This window comes from Ammodytes marinus, assembly GCF_949987685.1.
Source record: "Ammodytes marinus genome assembly, chromosome: 3".
Lineage (NCBI taxonomy): Eukaryota > Metazoa > Chordata > Actinopteri > Uranoscopiformes > Ammodytidae > Ammodytes > Ammodytes marinus.
The window spans coordinates 18589058-18606446 of record NC_137232.1 but is presented as its reverse complement, the minus strand read 5'-3'; the positions used below and the strand labels follow the sequence as shown (position 1 = coordinate 18606446).

Sequence of the window (17389 nt, the reverse complement as noted above, 5' to 3'; positions counted from 1 at the left end):
ATATTTTCGTCTCTGAATTTCTTTGTATTCTGAAAAGCAATTAGGAACTTCTTCAGATCAGACCATGCGTACACACAAATGATAAAGGTCTGACTATGCTAAAAAAATATGTAAACACACACCTTTTAACTGAGCATAGCATATTATAACCACATTAATTATATCATAGAATAGACTATCTTTTAAACTGTCAATGTAATAATGCTTTGGCCAAATGTATTAACTAATCATGCAATTGATGCATTTTCTTCCTCATAAATTATTGTCATAATAATAAAACTATACTATAAAAGCTGCATTCCTAGTCCTAGAATGCAATGCAGCATTATGAGAATTTCCATTGTTAAATAATATGCCCATGTGTTTTGTTGGTGTGTGTGTGCATTTATCTTAGTTTGCCACTGATTGGCTGTGTCTTGATTCAGGGGTTGCAGCCTTGGTAGGACGCAGTCTCGCGGTCTATGAAGGCTATAGCCTATGAAGGCCGATTTTAAGGCCGGTTTTAAGGCCAACGAGCCTTGTTAAATGAGACGGTCTCCGCAGGTCTCGGTTTACGAGCATTTCCGGTTTACGTAACAAGCCGTTACCTTGTGTGACGACTCGCCGCTCCTGTGCTGCCTAGCAACCCTGATTGCTGCCAACGGAGACAGCCTTGTCAACGGAGGAAAAAAGAAAAAGAAGTTGCCTACCAGACGAAAAGAAAGTACAAGAAAAAAAGAAAGGAAGATAAAAGTTAAGAAGATGGAGCAACACGTTGCTGTTTTGTTATTTTTTATTTTATTTTATGCCATCTCTGAAAAAAACGCAATGAATCTTGGGATATGTTGGGCCACGAAGGATCCATCTGATGCAGCCTTCAAAACCGTGAAACGAAGGCTGCATTTCTCGGCCGCATATGAGGAGCCTTGCAAGGAGCCTTGCAAACGGGACAGCCTTTGCGCGCCGCTATGACGCAATCGGTCTTCAAATGCAGCCTACGTAGGGTGCAACCCCTGAATCAAGACACAGCCATTGAGTGAGCTCAGGTGTGCTGAGCCACTCAATCAAACACATGTGTGGTCAATTAGCTCTGCTCCTAGGGGCAATACAGTATAAGCAAGAGAACGTGTGACTCCATTGTCTCCCTTTGTGCCATTTTCGGATTGCAAATTGTTACTCCCTGGTCACATCGGGACGCAACACCATATTCAAATATAACCGTTTAGTTTTTTTATAGTTTGAATTGCTATTTTCTTTCATTTAAAATGTAAGTGTTTCCAATTTTATTGTGGTCGTTCATTATTGAAGAAAAAAAAACGGTAAGTATAAATATCATCTTAGATTTACAAAATAAATGACCTTTGGGTGACAGTCCTTGCTGGATTGACTTTAACCCTCATGTGCAATATGACACTGATAGACATTTTTCCAATTATTCCAGCCAGTCTTGCAGCTTGGGCTGATGGATCAAGTGCCCCCTGTCCTCAAAGGGTTTCAAATATTCTCTTTTGATCTGTTCTTGCTTTTTTTGCTTTGAATTTAATATCGGACCAGCCCCTATCTCAGGCGACACAATGTTAACTGCCACTGTTATTTCAACCCAAGCGTCTTTCTTTCTTTTTTTTTACCATGGTCATCCCTGAGGAAACACTTCATAAAAGTTTGCCTTTTCTGGTTTCCACCTCGGACACGATCATGTCTATTTCCTGAAGTGTGAAATTCTTCTTTTTTTACTTTAGGGGCAATGCCAACTTCTCCATTCTATCTGTGATACACCTTACTGCTGTAGGTAGGCGTCACAGACATGCTAATATTTGCAAGCTGACAAACATGTAGCTATCTGAACCAAAAAAACGAAGGTCTGTTCTGTTGCATATGTTTGCCTCTTGTGCGGCATCTAATATTAGACCTGCTACTTTCATCCCTGCACTCTATTTGACTGTCTAAGGATTTGAGAGAGAGAGAGAGCCATGCCAAAGGAGTCATGTGGTCGGGCAAAGAGAGGCCATTCTTGTGCACCAGTATCAAGAGGCTTCTGTCGGCACAGAAAGCACACGCCGAGTCAGTGAGAGGAGAAGAGCTGATGGAGGGGGTGGGGGGCGCATTGTGAGCAAAGGCAGGGAACTACTTTGAAAAATAAAATAAAAAACAGCCATCCCAATACCAGCTGGTGCCCCAAACAACCGCCAAACAGCTCACTCCATCATGGGATTTGATTTCTGAAGTGCACTGTATACACTGTCGGTCAACCTTGTGAGGCCTCCCAAGTGATCTTGATGTACTGCTTACAGATACACATTTATATTCTGTGAATGATGTTTTTCCTCCACTGGAGCTGCACATGCACTTTGAATGTCTTATAAGATTTAGGAAATCTAAACCAAATTGCCAGTCTGGCTGAAGCCTCACATCAGAGCGGCTATCACCATGTGTGTTGTTGCCTTCCACCCTGGGTAATGGAAATGATTGCTGCAGCCTCCCCGCAGTGCATTTCAGTACACTATACCCTCACAGATACTGAGTGAACGCTTGAAGGAACTACAGATCATGATCAAGTCGGCATGTTGACTCAGGTTTCAGAGAACTACAGGGAGGAGAGTGCTCCTAAACATCTCACTCTTTATGAGAACAAGGCGTATTGTTGTTTCACTATTCACATAATGCATTATGCTGTAATTAGATTGTACTCCTAAGTTTACAGTATGTGTGACTGGTTTAGCAATGTACAATGTGTTTAATATTTAATAACATCACTTAAATGACCGAAAGTGTGTGTGTGTGTGTGTGTGTGTGTGTGTGTGTTTCAAATTGTCAATACTTTATGTGTATTCTAATGTAAGATATGAAGGCAACAGTGCCATCTCATGATAATGCATATGACCACAAGAGTTTGCCATGCTAACAGCTCTGTGACGCTGTACCAGCATTGCTAACATGCTCACAAACAAGACAACACAAGTTTGCTTGTAATTCATCTCATCTTTCTTTCATTTCTTTCCGTCTATGAACCACTTACAGCGCAGGTGACAGATAAGGGAAGCGGTGTGCCCCGATTACTGAAGCGGCTCTATTTCTATCTTGGGTTATAGCCCCATTCTATTTGTCGCTGGCATACATCCATGTATGATTCTCTAGCTTTACCACTCACACACAGGCAGGCAGGCACACACACACACACACACACACACACACACACACACACACACACACACACACACACAGCAAGAAATAGAGAAAGAGAGAGATCTGCAGTGCCGCACATAAGGATGGGGTTCTGAGATTTCATTTTGTCACAGGAAAGGGTTAAATGTTTTACTTTTAATATAGGAGAAGCAAGGATGGCTCAGTCCATTGTATTTTATGTGTCCATTATCATCTACTTGAGTCGACTTTGTTTATAGTACCTGACATTAAGTGCTATTTGGTAAAAGGTGTATTGCAGGCATATAGCTTTTTTTTCATAAAATGTATTTTATTACCTTTTATTACCAGCAGACACACCGTTAGCAAACAGCTGGTGAACAAAGAGAAGCATTTAGCAGCTAAAGAGCTGAATATTTCCCCTCAGGAGTCGGTGGGGACCAAAACCAGAGCTGAAAGAAGAGTGAATACATATTTATCAGATGGTTGGATACACAATTTCAAATAAATGCTACCAATGCTCTGTGTCTGCCAGAATTAAGAGTTACCAAAGCCTTTCCTTTCCAGGCAAAAAGCAAAACGTCCTTGTGAGTTGACTTCGCCCGGCATGTATTATTCTTTAAGAAGCTTACAAAGAAAAGGAAGTGAGTCCACCGGATCAGAATCACCTAAGCTTGCTGCAAACGGAAACCTATTGGGATGCATCTTTCACTTTCCAATTGACTCTCCCACAACAAAGGCTACCGGATTTTGCTTAAAGCGTATTTGTGGACAAGGCTTTAGTTCAGTTATGCCAAACAAAGGGAGGGAGACGGAGGGGAAAGATGCTTCATAGTTGCTTTCTGAGGAAAGCAATTTTTTAGTTTTAAAGGAATCTGAAAGGAAGTTGTGCAATAATTATTGCTTTTATAATATGATAACAGTGTTTCTACAGTGTACTATGTTTCATCGGCGAAGGTGATACAAGTAGAATGGGGTTTCTGGTATTTGACATGGTTACAAAAGGATCAATACATAGAATGTGTATGGAATCAAATCCAGCTATCCTACCTGTGGTGATGATTTGCTTATGGTGATTAAATCTGCATTTATGTCTATAAAAAAAGCTAAATCTAGTCATTTTTCCCCCCATGCAAATGTAAGCAATAAATGAACCCCTTTCATCCAGCATGACTCATATACTGTATGCTTTATGATCTTCACAATGGCAGAAGATCTGTGTCTCTGACTACTTAAACAATCCAAATCATTCTAGGGTATTTTCAGTGTACTTGGCATGCAAAATACATGCAATTTAAGGGAAATTCAATTCAGACACGTAAGCCTATCATTTAAATCGAGTAACATTTCTAATGGTAGGCAGCGGATATACGTAGAGGCTGCAGTGTTATGGATTCAGCATGGTATCTCGGGATGAGAAGAAATAGCTCCAGTGCCGCTCCTGAAAGATTTATAATTGAAGTCATTTATCTCTTTGTCTTCCCTATTACATACATCTTCCTTGACTACTTCGCCAAAACTCATCCTAGGAAGATATACCACCTAACCTTGGACTGTACAACCTCCAGCCGAACAAAAAAATAATAATTTTCTACTAAATCAAACTCAAATATTCGCTGAATTATAGATATTATAAGGAGCATTAAAGTTCAGACAATAGAAAGATGGGTAAAACTAGAAAACCTATCGAAAGCCTGTGTGTGGTTTATGAGGTTGTTTATTTAAAGGACAACATTTTTTCAGAGCCATCTTTCTCTATCTATATAGAAATTAAGCACTCACACCTCAGGCCCCAGTGGGTGCAGAAAATATATCATATCAAAGAGTTGCACAGTTCAAAAGTTTGACAGTATTTGATGTTGGTTCTTGGGCTCTTGGTTGTCTCTGTTCATTACACAGTCTGCTTTAATTGCAGTTGAATCTCAGAGGATACTACAGTTTATATGCATATGAGCATTCCCTCCAAAATTGTACTTGTATCTCAAAGTGGCATACAATAAAGTGAAAAGTGTTGTAATTAATGAAACTAAGTGGACTGTAAATCTCTTAAGAGTTATATAAGTTATAAACTGCTGCCAAAAAATGTACTATACAAAAAAGGGAACGATTGGTTTAATTCAATGTATAAACTGTAAATGATTACTGCATCTTGAGAGAAATGACTCAAGATCTATCGCTGTTGATGTGCCGATGTTTAATGTCCGTTAGTTGGAAGTGTAAAGGTGGAGTCAGCGGTTATGGAGAATACTTGTCATCAAAATCACTAATTGTCAAAATCAGCAAATATCTCCTCACGATCCGCTGCCTGTGCATAATGTGTGTGCGCTGAGAAAAAAATCAATGTTAATATACAGCCTAGGCTCTGTAAACGGGCATGTTGCTAGCTAGGGTGGACCCCATTTGTTTACATTCCCTTTGTATACATAACAGTTTACAGAACCTAGGCTGTGTTTCAACACTGGATTTTTTTTTTCAGCGCACACACAGTACGGACAAGTAGATGAGCCTTTGAGTCTGCTTAATGATGTCATGCCAATAGGGGGACCACAACAGGGTAATTAAACTAATTAAACCTGAAAAAGTTACAGTTTTACATCTGTGAAGAAAAACATGACATAAAATGACAATGCACAGAAGTGGAACAAAATGTAATTGTCTTATACGCCATTTTACATGAATGAAATGACAATGCATCAATATGAAAAATATGTACCAATAAACCTTGGTGATAATATCAGCTTTATGGGTCAGCATTTATTCTTGTGGCACTTCTGTGCTTCTTTCTTATCATTTCAGTGGTATCTATATTGATTGATCTCCATCATAAACGAAAGCAGACATACAGGCAAAAGCATGCATACGCTATATGCATGTATGTGAGTTGAAAGTATCATGATTTTCAAACGAGCTTCAAGACAGTAGTGCTCTGGGATCTTGAGAATAATGAGAGTGAGGACAGGCTCATAGAAAGAATCCCTCTTCATCATGGATCTAATCCGTTTTTAGATCAATTGCTAGCTACCATCCTAAAGGAATTTCTTCTTGCCTGAGCTTTATCTCTCCTTGCCCTCAATCTGCTCCCATTCAAAGCTGCACAAGTGCCAACCTCTTCATTCTGTCATAAGCAGAAGTTAATATCCAAGGAACTCTAAACAGCACCTGAGAAAGCTACCGATTCACAAGAGATTGGAACGGCTGCCGTCACACCACTGTGGAAGGGCAGTGGGGCTCTCTGGTGATGATGCAAACCACCTCGGACAACCCACAACTGTGTGATATCTATCTACCAACGTCAAGAGGAAATCCAATAATGATCTTCTTCTGTGCAAGAAGAAAAGCAGGGAAGATATGAGATGCCCTTCATTTTAACATGCAGCATGCACCAGTAAAGAGGAATATCACGCTGGAAATAGCTATTAATAGCCTGTCCGCTAATTTAATTAGACCTCATTTCATGAGAGACGGAGGGGCGATCGATCTCTCCTCAAAAAACTTTGAATGTGTTACAGATGCACCTCCCAGACACTATCCTCCTGCATGCTATTCATCTGCACTGCAGCTATGCAGATCAGCGCTTCCACTGACTGCTACCACTACATGATATCAATCAATCAATATCCTTTATTTAACCAGGTAAAATTCATTGAGATTAAAATCTCTTTTTCAAGAATGACCTGGCCAAGAAGGCAGCACCATGATACAATAAGAACAATCAACCACAATTCTCATACACCACATTCAACGTCAGGTAAAGTACAATAAGATCAGGGACAAGACTATATGAAGATTGAAATGAGTACAGTTAAAAATGAAATAAATAAACTGGTGACAGATGAATGAATACACCCGGCCGTTATCAGAAAATAGCTTTACAAACAATTGCATTGACCAAGAGAACTATCTTCTCTGTCCTTCAGGATTCCTTTGAATTCTCCCAAGGTGACCAGCTCCGGCAGCTTCAGCTGCTTTTGCACAGTGTTCCAGGCAGAAGGTGCAGCATATTTAAAGGCCTTTTTCCCTAACTCAGTTCTAGCTCTGGGTACCAACATCTGTAACACATCCCTAGAACGCAAACCATAGCTACATTTGTTTGTGGACATGTAAACACATAGATATGAAGGGACCAGCCCAATAAGACACTTGTAAACAAAAAACAACCAATGTGAGAGTCTGCGTACAGATAGCGATGGACATTTTGCAGTGGCATACAGGGTACAATGGTGGACACGAATTCCACAGCCAGTTAAAAATCGCAAAGCACAGTGGTAGACGGTATCCAATTTCTTGAGGTACTGGTCAGGGGCGTTTATGAACAGAAGGTCACCGTAATCTAACAACGGTAAAAAGGTCGCAGTGAACAGACGTTTCCTGGCCTGCCAGGAGAAGCATGATTTATTTCTAAAAAAGAAACCTAATTTTATTTTTAATTTGGAGACCAGTTTTTCAATATGAAGTTTAAAAGACAATTTTTCATCAATAATGAAACCCAGGTATTTGTACGAATTGATAATCATCATTACTAAGCCTGCACTCTCTTTCCCTCTTCGGTCTACACAACAGTGACCACATACAGTACTGTATGTTCTGCCTTGTGGAGGACCTCATGACTCATTGTTAAGTCCATGCTCTTATGATTTTAAATAGGATATGCACTGCATGAGGAGGCTGTATGTACTATGTATTGGCCGTATCACAAATACTATTTTCTTGTATGATTCAAGTTTTTGATTTTGGAAAATGGAAGGCGAGGAAACAAGCTAGCATAGATGTCTTTCTGGTGAATTAAATAATTGTCCCACAAGCACCTAAAAGCCCTAGAGAGCAAAATAGTCCCGGTATTGCACTGCTTTATCAGGCAACAACATACTGTTCACTGTGATGGACACATACAGTATGTTCAACAAGTTGCACATTGGATTTATATAACATCTATTAATATAATCATCATCAAGATAAATCAATGGTCGCCTTGAAAATCACAGTCAGCCGCGGTCTTCTTTAAGACTACAGCTACATTAACTGATTTGTGAATAGAATACTCTGAGGAAGCTGTTAAAAGTAGAGATCCACTATTTTTCAGTCCGATCCGATTTCAATGGATATTGGCCGATACCGATACTGTCAATAATATAATATAATAATTAGGGCTGTCAAGTGATTTAAAAAATTAATCTAATTAATTACAGGCTCTGTGATTAATTAATCTAAATTAATCGCATACTTATATGACACTTTTATACCTGTTTGTAAACAGCTGTATAGCCTACTACAGTTTGTTTCTCTCTCTCTCTCTCTCTCTCTCTCGCTCTCCGTCTCTCGTAACTTCTGTCTCCTCCCCTCAGCCAGCTTTATACATGAACTAGCGCCGAATTTTCTCAAAAAAACAAGCAGACAAAATTACGACTTTCCATCTCCCACAACAGACAGCGCTGCACTGCCACCATTTCATAGCCTACTCATAGGCAAACATATTGACACACACACACACACACACACACACACACACACACACACACACACACACACACACACACATACACACACACACACACACATTTTTAAGTAAGATGAATTAAGTAAGATGTCTTCCTACCTTCATGCATCCCATAAACCGTCCATAGAGCCCTCGAGTCGGCCACTTTCCCCTGCTTCTCTCTTTACCTTTCTCCCTTTAACCCACGCGCCCGGCCCGGCGAGCTACAGGTGCAGCTCCGCACCACTTTTGCACCGGGTCAAAGGGCATTATAGAAGTGCGATTAATCTGCGTTAATTTTTTTAATCGCGTTAATTTTTCTGTGATTAATTAATCGAAATTAACGCGTTAATTTGACAGCCCTAATAATAATACTAATATCATAATTAGTATACATTTTTTTATTGGTGGTGATGTTGTCATGGTCTGTCTTTGTCCTGTCTTGTTGTTTCCTGTTTTATTTTGGTATGTCTGTCTTGTTCCTCCCCATGTCCTGTCAAGTTTCCCTCCTGTTTGATTACTGCTCCCTTCCCTAATGTGTTTCACCTGTCCCTCGTTGTCTACCCTGTCTTGTGTGTGTATATTTCTTTGTTCCCTGTCCGAGCATTGTACCTGTTGGTGAGTCTGTCCCTGTATTCCATGTGCCTTGCCTTTTTGGACTTACATGTTTTGGACAATAAATAATCTTCTAGTTTACTTTCTGCATCTGGGTCCTACTTGCCTGCCTGTCTGTTACCGTAACTATCCTGCAATGTTCTATAGCCTAAGGCTCCAAATAATTATTTAATTGATATTATCTGCTTGATTTAGCCTCTAAAATGTTTGGCCTTTAAAACATCAGAAAATATAATAGCCAGTACAAGTTCCAAGAGCCCAAGGGCATGTCTGGAAATGAGCAGAGAGCCAACATGAACCCACCTCAAACATGAACTCTCATTTGTTAGGACACACTGGTGGATTTTAGAATGGAGAGAATAATTCTGCCTTCAAATAGCCAATTTCAAGAGTCTAAGAACCTCTTTGTAGCCACAAATCTAAAGGGATAGTGTGTGTGTGTGTGTGTGGGGAGGGGGGGGGGGGGGTAATAGCTGTTTTTGTATTCAGACACTAGTGTGACGTCAACACAGTTGGCTGTGTCAAACAGCCAGTCGACTGGTGGTCAGCTCCAGGTGAGCCTCAAATAGCAGCGGGCCAGCTGCTGTGCACACAGGCCCAGTGTGCTTCCCCATGACAAACAGCTATTACATTTAAATTAACACTGTTTTGTAAGATCAAATAAAATAGCAGAGGTCACAGGCTGAATGTATTAGCCCACGCCTCTGTAGCATCCAGAGAACACTGTGGAGCTGCTTGTTGAGCAGGCTGTCTGCAGGGACCGTTTGCCACTACCACAACACTGCACACAGCAAGCTGCAGTGGAATATAAAGTATTAATCGTGACTGCCCAAACCCAGTGATATGACCTGGGCTTGGGCAGTCACTGACGGAATCAAACCAAATCCTAAGACTAACACACTGCCAAATGGTTAGCTGCCACTTTATTCAGCTCTCCAGAGAGAGAGAGAGAGCGAGAGAGAGAGAGAGAGAGAGAGAGAGAGAGAGAGAGATGAGGAGGCAGAGAGGAAGAGGGCGAGGCTGTTCATCAGCATCCCTCTGCTCTATTTTTAGCTTGACGCTGAATCTCAGCAAAACAGCAGGTAGGCTGCCCCATTTTTTATTTTTTTTGTACAGCAAATAGAGAAACAAAGAATGTTCAGAATAATCAAACGTAATCAAATATGAGGAAGACAAAAGCGTGGAGGTGCTGCACCTCACACAGACCCCTGGTTTGTTCCATTAGTCTAAAGGAAGACAAATGTAATAGGGGTCAGAGGTGGAATGACGACGGTGATCAGAAAAGCAACAGTTCTATTTGGAAGCCTGATGCCTGTGTTGCATAGCTCTTGCAATTGGGAGAAAAACGGCCTTTAGGATAGAGAAACCGGTAGGTGAACTTAAGTTGGTTTGAATCCCATGTTCAACCGCGGGTCCCTTCAAAAGACATACCCTTGGTTTTTGGGTAGCTTCTCTGTAGCCATTGACAAGTGAGTTGTGTGCATGTAAAGTTTGGATCACACCTGCTTTATGTTGACTAGTGTAGCTTTAAACACAGCCTTTTTAAATAACAAAACATGTTATCACTCTGCTTAAATTATAATTCAATGTGTTGAATTATAATGTGTGTAGTGTGGAGCTCTTTGACATTTTAATAGACAGTCTGTGAATCTGGGCACAAGGCCACACTTGTGAGGAGGCTGCAAGAAAGGCACCACAAACAATAAAGCTGAGATAGTCCATTAACGCTGGTTTGTAATACTTTAATAATGAACTATACATTCTGCCTCTATTATCCTTGCTTTTCTTTAAAGTCCCATAAGAATGCAGCTTTTGCTCTCGAGTGAGACGAGAGAGAAAATTGAAATGAGAATCAAGAAGTGGGAAATCCCCTGCAGCCCTATTATAATTGAAAGTGACTGAGATAAGTTTTGCATACATAAAGTAAAAGCCAGGAAATTAAAATATATGGCCTGGCCATATTGTTAGGGACTTTAAAGAGCAATGTTTCAATGAGAATCGCTCTACTTCAGAAGTTATGTTGTGAACCGGGGTCCAGTGATATTTAATGAAAACATGTGCCAGCATGCCTGAAACATGGTTGTGCTAACAGTGACTTCACACATACACTTCACACAAGTCTACTGTAGCATTGCAGGGTCAACGTGATTTTATAGAGCTCAGCTGAAATAATGTAAGGCCTAGCAGTGTAGCTTCTATCAGTGGGTGGATTTTACAGTGAAGCTCAATGCAATATAATTAAGATTAAGTGGAGTAACCCTCCCCTCACAACTGTTAAAATAAAATTTTCTTTTCATGCATTCAGAGAACCTAATTCGTTTTAGGAGATTATTACCTACTAAAAATAGGAGTACTTGCTTGATTTGTAGAGAAAAGCCAATTCCTTTGGCGAGCTCTGGGGCTGAACCTGACATTTTTAAGTGCAAAGCAATGTAACACAATTAATAACAAACTATTCCAAAACTGTGACACAAATAAGTGATCTTCAGCATCTTACTGTTTGTATTTATTTTCTTAAATATTTATATCAAAAACAGAGGACTGGTTTATTAACCCATCTCTTAACATATGCGTACTATTAAATCTGATGTGATGCCAGTCTTGGTTCAAATCCTCAACTCTACTTCTACACAACGGGTGACGTTCCCGGGAGCATTCCACTGATTTTGCATTGCTCTGGTGTAACTTGGTTAAGACTAACAATGTTTAAAAGAAAAGATCAACATCAATGCAGACATCTTCTTTTTCCGCAAAACAACTCGAAGGCAGACAATTAGAGATTGAAGTGACATTACTCGAGGCGATTTCTCAGGCTTGGCAGAGCTTCCTCCTGATGTCAGCCAATGTGTTTGAATCAGCTTGTCGTCTAAAGGGAAATATTTTATTTATTACTTTAGAGACTTTTCCACTTTGCACCCTGGTAGCTGGTGGTGGGGATACATTACTTTAAATCCCAAGCAGAAACATCTGAAAGCCAAAACAATGTGACAAAAAAAAATACCCCTCTCACATTGTTACTGTCAGAGTAATAACGTTCTGATATCTTATTGATCTCAGCAGGATTGTGGAAAAGGTCAGATCATGGAAGGGCTGGAGCTGGGGGAAATTACTTGTTCATAGGCAGGGCAGATGCACACCGCACAAATAGAGCCAGGCTGAAGTAAAGTCTCAACGCCACTGCCTTATAGCTTCAGCCGGCACAATGATCAGGGGTTTAAGTCCACTTGGTATTTTGTCACACCAGAAACATTAAGAAAATGAGCTCCTCCATCAGTGAAAGTCATTGAAAAAAAAGGGCTTTCAGGAGTATTCTAATAAGTCTGACAAATTGTAATGAGGTAAGATGATGCTGGTGAACAGAAAGAACTAAGCAATCCCATTCCTTTCTAATAAGAAACCAAACACTTTTTTGGACAAATGAACCAAACACTACAATGCAAACAGGTGGCATTTTTGAGCTGCAAAATAATGCGCTTGAAGGAGCAACAATAAAGCTTTTGTGCAACCAAAATGTCACCATTTCCCAGGTCTGGCTGATGCTCTTCTGTCAACAACACCTTCTCACAAAGCACATATTCCAAATTAACACTAGATTTTTTTGCCTGCTATTATTGGCAATGCACTGTCTGACTGAACTCTTCTGTTCAGTTACTTTTTCAACTTCACCCGGTTTAACATTGTCCTGGCTGTTTGTTGTCTGATTTATCGTCTGATCTGTGTTTACCAGTCTGTGACCTGATTGGGAATTTCAGCTACTACAGTTATAGCAATAGCTTAATTTATTTATTTTTTGTGTGAATCTCAAAAGCTGTTAACATAGACATAGACCAGCCTCAATATGGCAAATAGGGTCAAACAGTACTAGCTGTAATAGCTTAAACCTCTGAGGTCTGCAGGCCACTAACAGCTCACCTGTCAATATTTGTTCCGTCATCTTTTTGACATTTGGCCCTGCAGCGTCAGTGAATCTGACGGGTCACACATTTGGCTGTTAAACCAGCACGGACACACACACACACACACACAAGCGCGCGCGCGCACACACACACACACACACACACACACAGACAGCTAGGACAGTCCACCGGACCGGGCTGTCTGAGACGCGTATCTGACCGCATTCCAACAGATTGCCTCCATCCATCCATGAAGCACGCGGCTGTGTGTGTGTGCGAGCCAACATCCAGCAGCGCGAGACGCACGTTTCTACCTGTTTGCACGAGACTATATGCACGCAGTTTCCCGCTTACCTCTGCCTCTTGCCTCTTTTGACATGGTGATCTGCAGTCCCTCGTTGAAACCTCTGTCGGAAACGAGTTGTGTTGTCGGTAGAGTTAATTAACCGCCGGCTCTTCCTCCGTCACTCCGCTGCTTGCTGCTTCACCAAACGTTTCCTGCCCATAGACTGTATTTAATAAAAGAGCTCCTGCCCAGACCTAGGCAGGGTGAAGCTGGCTCCGGGAGCTCCTCCGTAGAGAGGAAATGGAGAAAAAGGAACAAAAAAAGAATCTAAAAACAGGATAATCTGCCGCTGCGCTCTAGTTCACCTGTGTCAAGTCCATGCAGGCATCGACCGGCCCCTCCCTGCCGCAGACATACTTTGGGTAATGTGTTGTATGTGTGCAGCTTCGGCTCACATGTCATGCCCACCCAGCTCTCTGCCAACTATAGTCATCTCCGCCGCTAACATCTGCCAGAGTTCCTCCAAACGGAACGAGCGCCCGGTCTGACTGCTGCTGCTCCACTGCTGCCTCCAGCGGTGCGCGCATGTCCGCGGCCGCTGAAGGGCGTCCGTCCTCTTTCCCTGGCTAGAATTAGCGTCTTCTGACTTGGCCAAAGATGCTCAACAACGAACACGTATAGCCTATTCTATAAAGGAAAGACTGATCTAGTGAGTCCATGCATTAACACTACTCAGATAAGCTGTTCTGCGATGCCATTTTACAGATGTAGTCATTAGGCACGACTAGTTTGATTAGCCTAAATAGTTTAATCAATTCCATAGGAACTATCACACCACAATGAAACGTAGCCTATTTGTAGAAAGATGCATGAATGATATATTATTAATACAAAGTCGGGCAAAGTCATTGGGTCATAAAGGGTGTGGTTGTTTAGCTTTATTGAAGAGAATAGGCCTATAGAATGCAGATGCAGAAGGACACTAAATCACAGCAGCACGGAAATTGGCTATTGCAAGGATTGGACATACTAAGATATTGTGATGTTACACAGGTATAGCCGGTGTTGTATGTTCTTCTATGTGGTTGTTAAGAGCAGCCGGACACTAAATCAGTGCAACCCCAAGGATGAAGGGGTTAAAGCCGTCGCCCTTGTCAACCATCCATCACTGAAGCAGCAGGTGCCACCTCGCTCAGTCATCCTGGACAAAAGAGAAAAATCTTTTGGGCTTTGAAAAGAAATGCCTTGAGAATAAAACCAACCCCATCAAAACGAAGCCCTATGCAGCCTGCACAAGCTTATACAGTAATGTCTAAGTTTTTTTCTCTTTTTTTTTGCTCTTTGGGATAAAAGTTAAATAAATCATGTTGCCTCAGCTTGAATCCTTCAAATCCAGTCGTGAAATGTGGTTTAAGCTTAACCTAATGGGTACCTTTATTTTTTAAGCTTATCTTAAAGCTCCCATATTATACACTTTTCGGTTCTATTATACACCATATTATATGGTCTTAGTGGTCCCTAATACGTTTTTCTTTAATTGTTTGCTGAAAAAAACTTTCAGATAATTTATTGTACTATGCTGATGTTCAGCTAATCTCACAATGGCCTATTTTTTAAAAAGAGCTGCAGCTCCCCACGTAAATATACAATCTTTGAGCTCCCCCCGCCCCCTGTCCGGAAGCAAAGCCAGATATGCCTCGCCCTCTGTCTGTCAGGGCCGTGGACCAATAAGAAATAGGGGTGTGGGCTGCACAGTGGAAGCTTCTGGCTTTCCAGTTTGTGAGGTCAGAAAAGGGGAGAATTCTGACAGGAGTATATTGGGGGGGGGGGGGGGGGGGGGGGGGTTCAGAAAGGGGGAGAGTGAGAAAAGGAGAGATTGTTATTTTTTAAAATATTTTGGCAGTCTCTAGGCACACCTTGGACCCATAGATATGTTAGAACACATTTAAAAAGTGCATTTAGCATAATATGTGACCTTTAATTTGCAATGCTGCAAAACTTGACCAAAGTAGGTCTTTTTCACGGGACTCTGAAAGGCGTAAAGTGGTTGTGACGCAACTTGCTGCTGTGTTTATCCCTCGTCTGACCACACAGGAGGAGGTCACGCAGTCCCACAAGGACGGTGTGTGTGGCCCGAGCCCACGTTTTGGCAGCCGCGTCCACACAAATGAATATCGATAGAGTAAAGAGCGCCTGTGGCAGGAATCTGAGAGCCTGGACACGCTACATTACCAAAGTCCATCAGGAATACACGCAGTCCATTTGTATTTGTCATGAACGCCAGCGACAATACACTACTGGCCCAGAACATTGCGCTGAGATCCCCAAGAAAACCCAATAGGGAAAAGGCCTTAAGGCTAGATAGATAGAAAGACAGCAAGACTGATAGCACTGATTACACCAAATGGCTTCAATGACCGGATCCAAGAAAAAGAAAAGAAAAAAAGAATTAAGTGACTGTTTCTTTCATAACAAGAATTCTACCATGGCCTTCAAGGACATCACTCAACATTGTATAGCACTTCCACATTAGGAGAAACTGAAGAACATAATTGAAAAATATATCAATACAAACAACCCACATTATTAAAATGATTTAGAGTGCAAAAAGTGGGGAAGTCACGGTAACCTTCATCTTTGACCGAACAACACAACGGCACACAGAAGATCGTTCTTTTAGAAATGTGTTTATACTACTCCACTGTAAGATTTTTTACCAAAAGTAGGGAAGAAGCCGTGTCAGTGATGTGAGGTCTCTTGGGAGACTTAAAAGAATAACAACATGATACAACACTTGGCAGGCAGCAAACCTGAATTTAGCGCCACGGTGCAGATTTGTTGTTGATTCCTGCCTGGAAGGAGGATTCAGTGAAGTGGTGGGAGGAAAAGCACAATAAACAACTGGATGGCACTTTAAAAATATGATTCATGTAGTGAACTAATCCTCAGCCCTCAGTAGGTAGGACAATTGACTGGCACTTCTCCTTCACATTCAGGGATTAGGGAGTCCTTTGCACTACCCTTCACAATGTACTGTATATTTTCACTTGACATATTCACCTTTAGTGCTTTTTTCAAATACTTCTTTATCATATTTTCAACATCTGAAGCCTGTCACATGGCATCACACTATTACTTTTGCTTCAATCATCTGTATTATTGAACATAAAACCTAGTCGTCATTTTTTTAATGTTGATAACATAAAATACTGTGGTGAAAGAAAATAAACAAATATTTTAAAGAACATATTGTATAATACTTTAAACTACCAAAGAGGGAACTAGAACTCTTTTGAGTCCACTACATGTTTTTATTTGCTGTTTAGCTGTAGTTACTCTGGTTACGTTGGGGAATAAGAATTAAGTTAGTTTGTGTAAAAGAGATATATTTTGTTTGTTGTTTGGACATTGCTCAACCTGAAGTCAATCTACCTTACTGTTAAAAATAAATAGTTTGTGTTTGGACTGCAAAACCTTGTCGTCACTGCTGATCTCTATCTGTATTTGTACATTGTGCTATGGCTACTTTTTAGCGACAGACCTGACCACATCTTACATCCTTTTATCAAACGCAATATAAAAGACCTATAGACTTCTGTTATATGAAATCTTCTTTGTTTGTATTTCTTCGATCGTTAACCGTTAAATAAACAGCTTAGGCTTCTTTCAGTTGACAGTAGTTGACCTAGGCTTATAAGCTCACTGCAATGATTGCAGAAAGGTGGGGGGAAAAGGTCAGTCTGCTCCTCCTGCTGCATTAGTGTGTAATTGTGTGTGTCAAAGTCTATTCTCTAGTGAATCTCTACTATAGTAAAATAATGATGAAAAAAGGTTTTTCCACATAACTACGGTGTATCCACTCTGCGGCAGACTCACACCAAGCTGTGATGTTGACATATAATCTTTTCGGCCTCATAATCCTTTGACTATGTGTGAATGATCTGGCCTCTCTTCAGGGACTCTGCTCTATTTACTTGCTTCAGAAAATACCTTCATAAT

The 17389-nt window shown here is 40.9% G+C and overlaps 1 protein-coding gene across 2 annotated transcripts in view; it reads right to left on the bottom strand.

Moving 5' to 3' along the window:
- pitpnm3 (PITPNM family member 3) overlaps positions 1 to 13781 on the bottom strand; it is an 87765-nt gene extending 73984 nt beyond the window's left edge. For both annotated transcript variants that reach the window (XM_080025066.1, XM_080025067.1), the window contains exon 1: positions 13459 to 13781. In XM_080025066.1, the coding sequence (XP_079881192.1) occupies positions 13459 to 13483 (25 nt within the window). In that variant the 5' untranslated portion in view covers positions 13484 to 13781. The remainder of the gene's footprint in view (positions 1 to 13458) is intronic.
- Positions 13782 to 17389: the final 3608 nt, after the last annotated feature.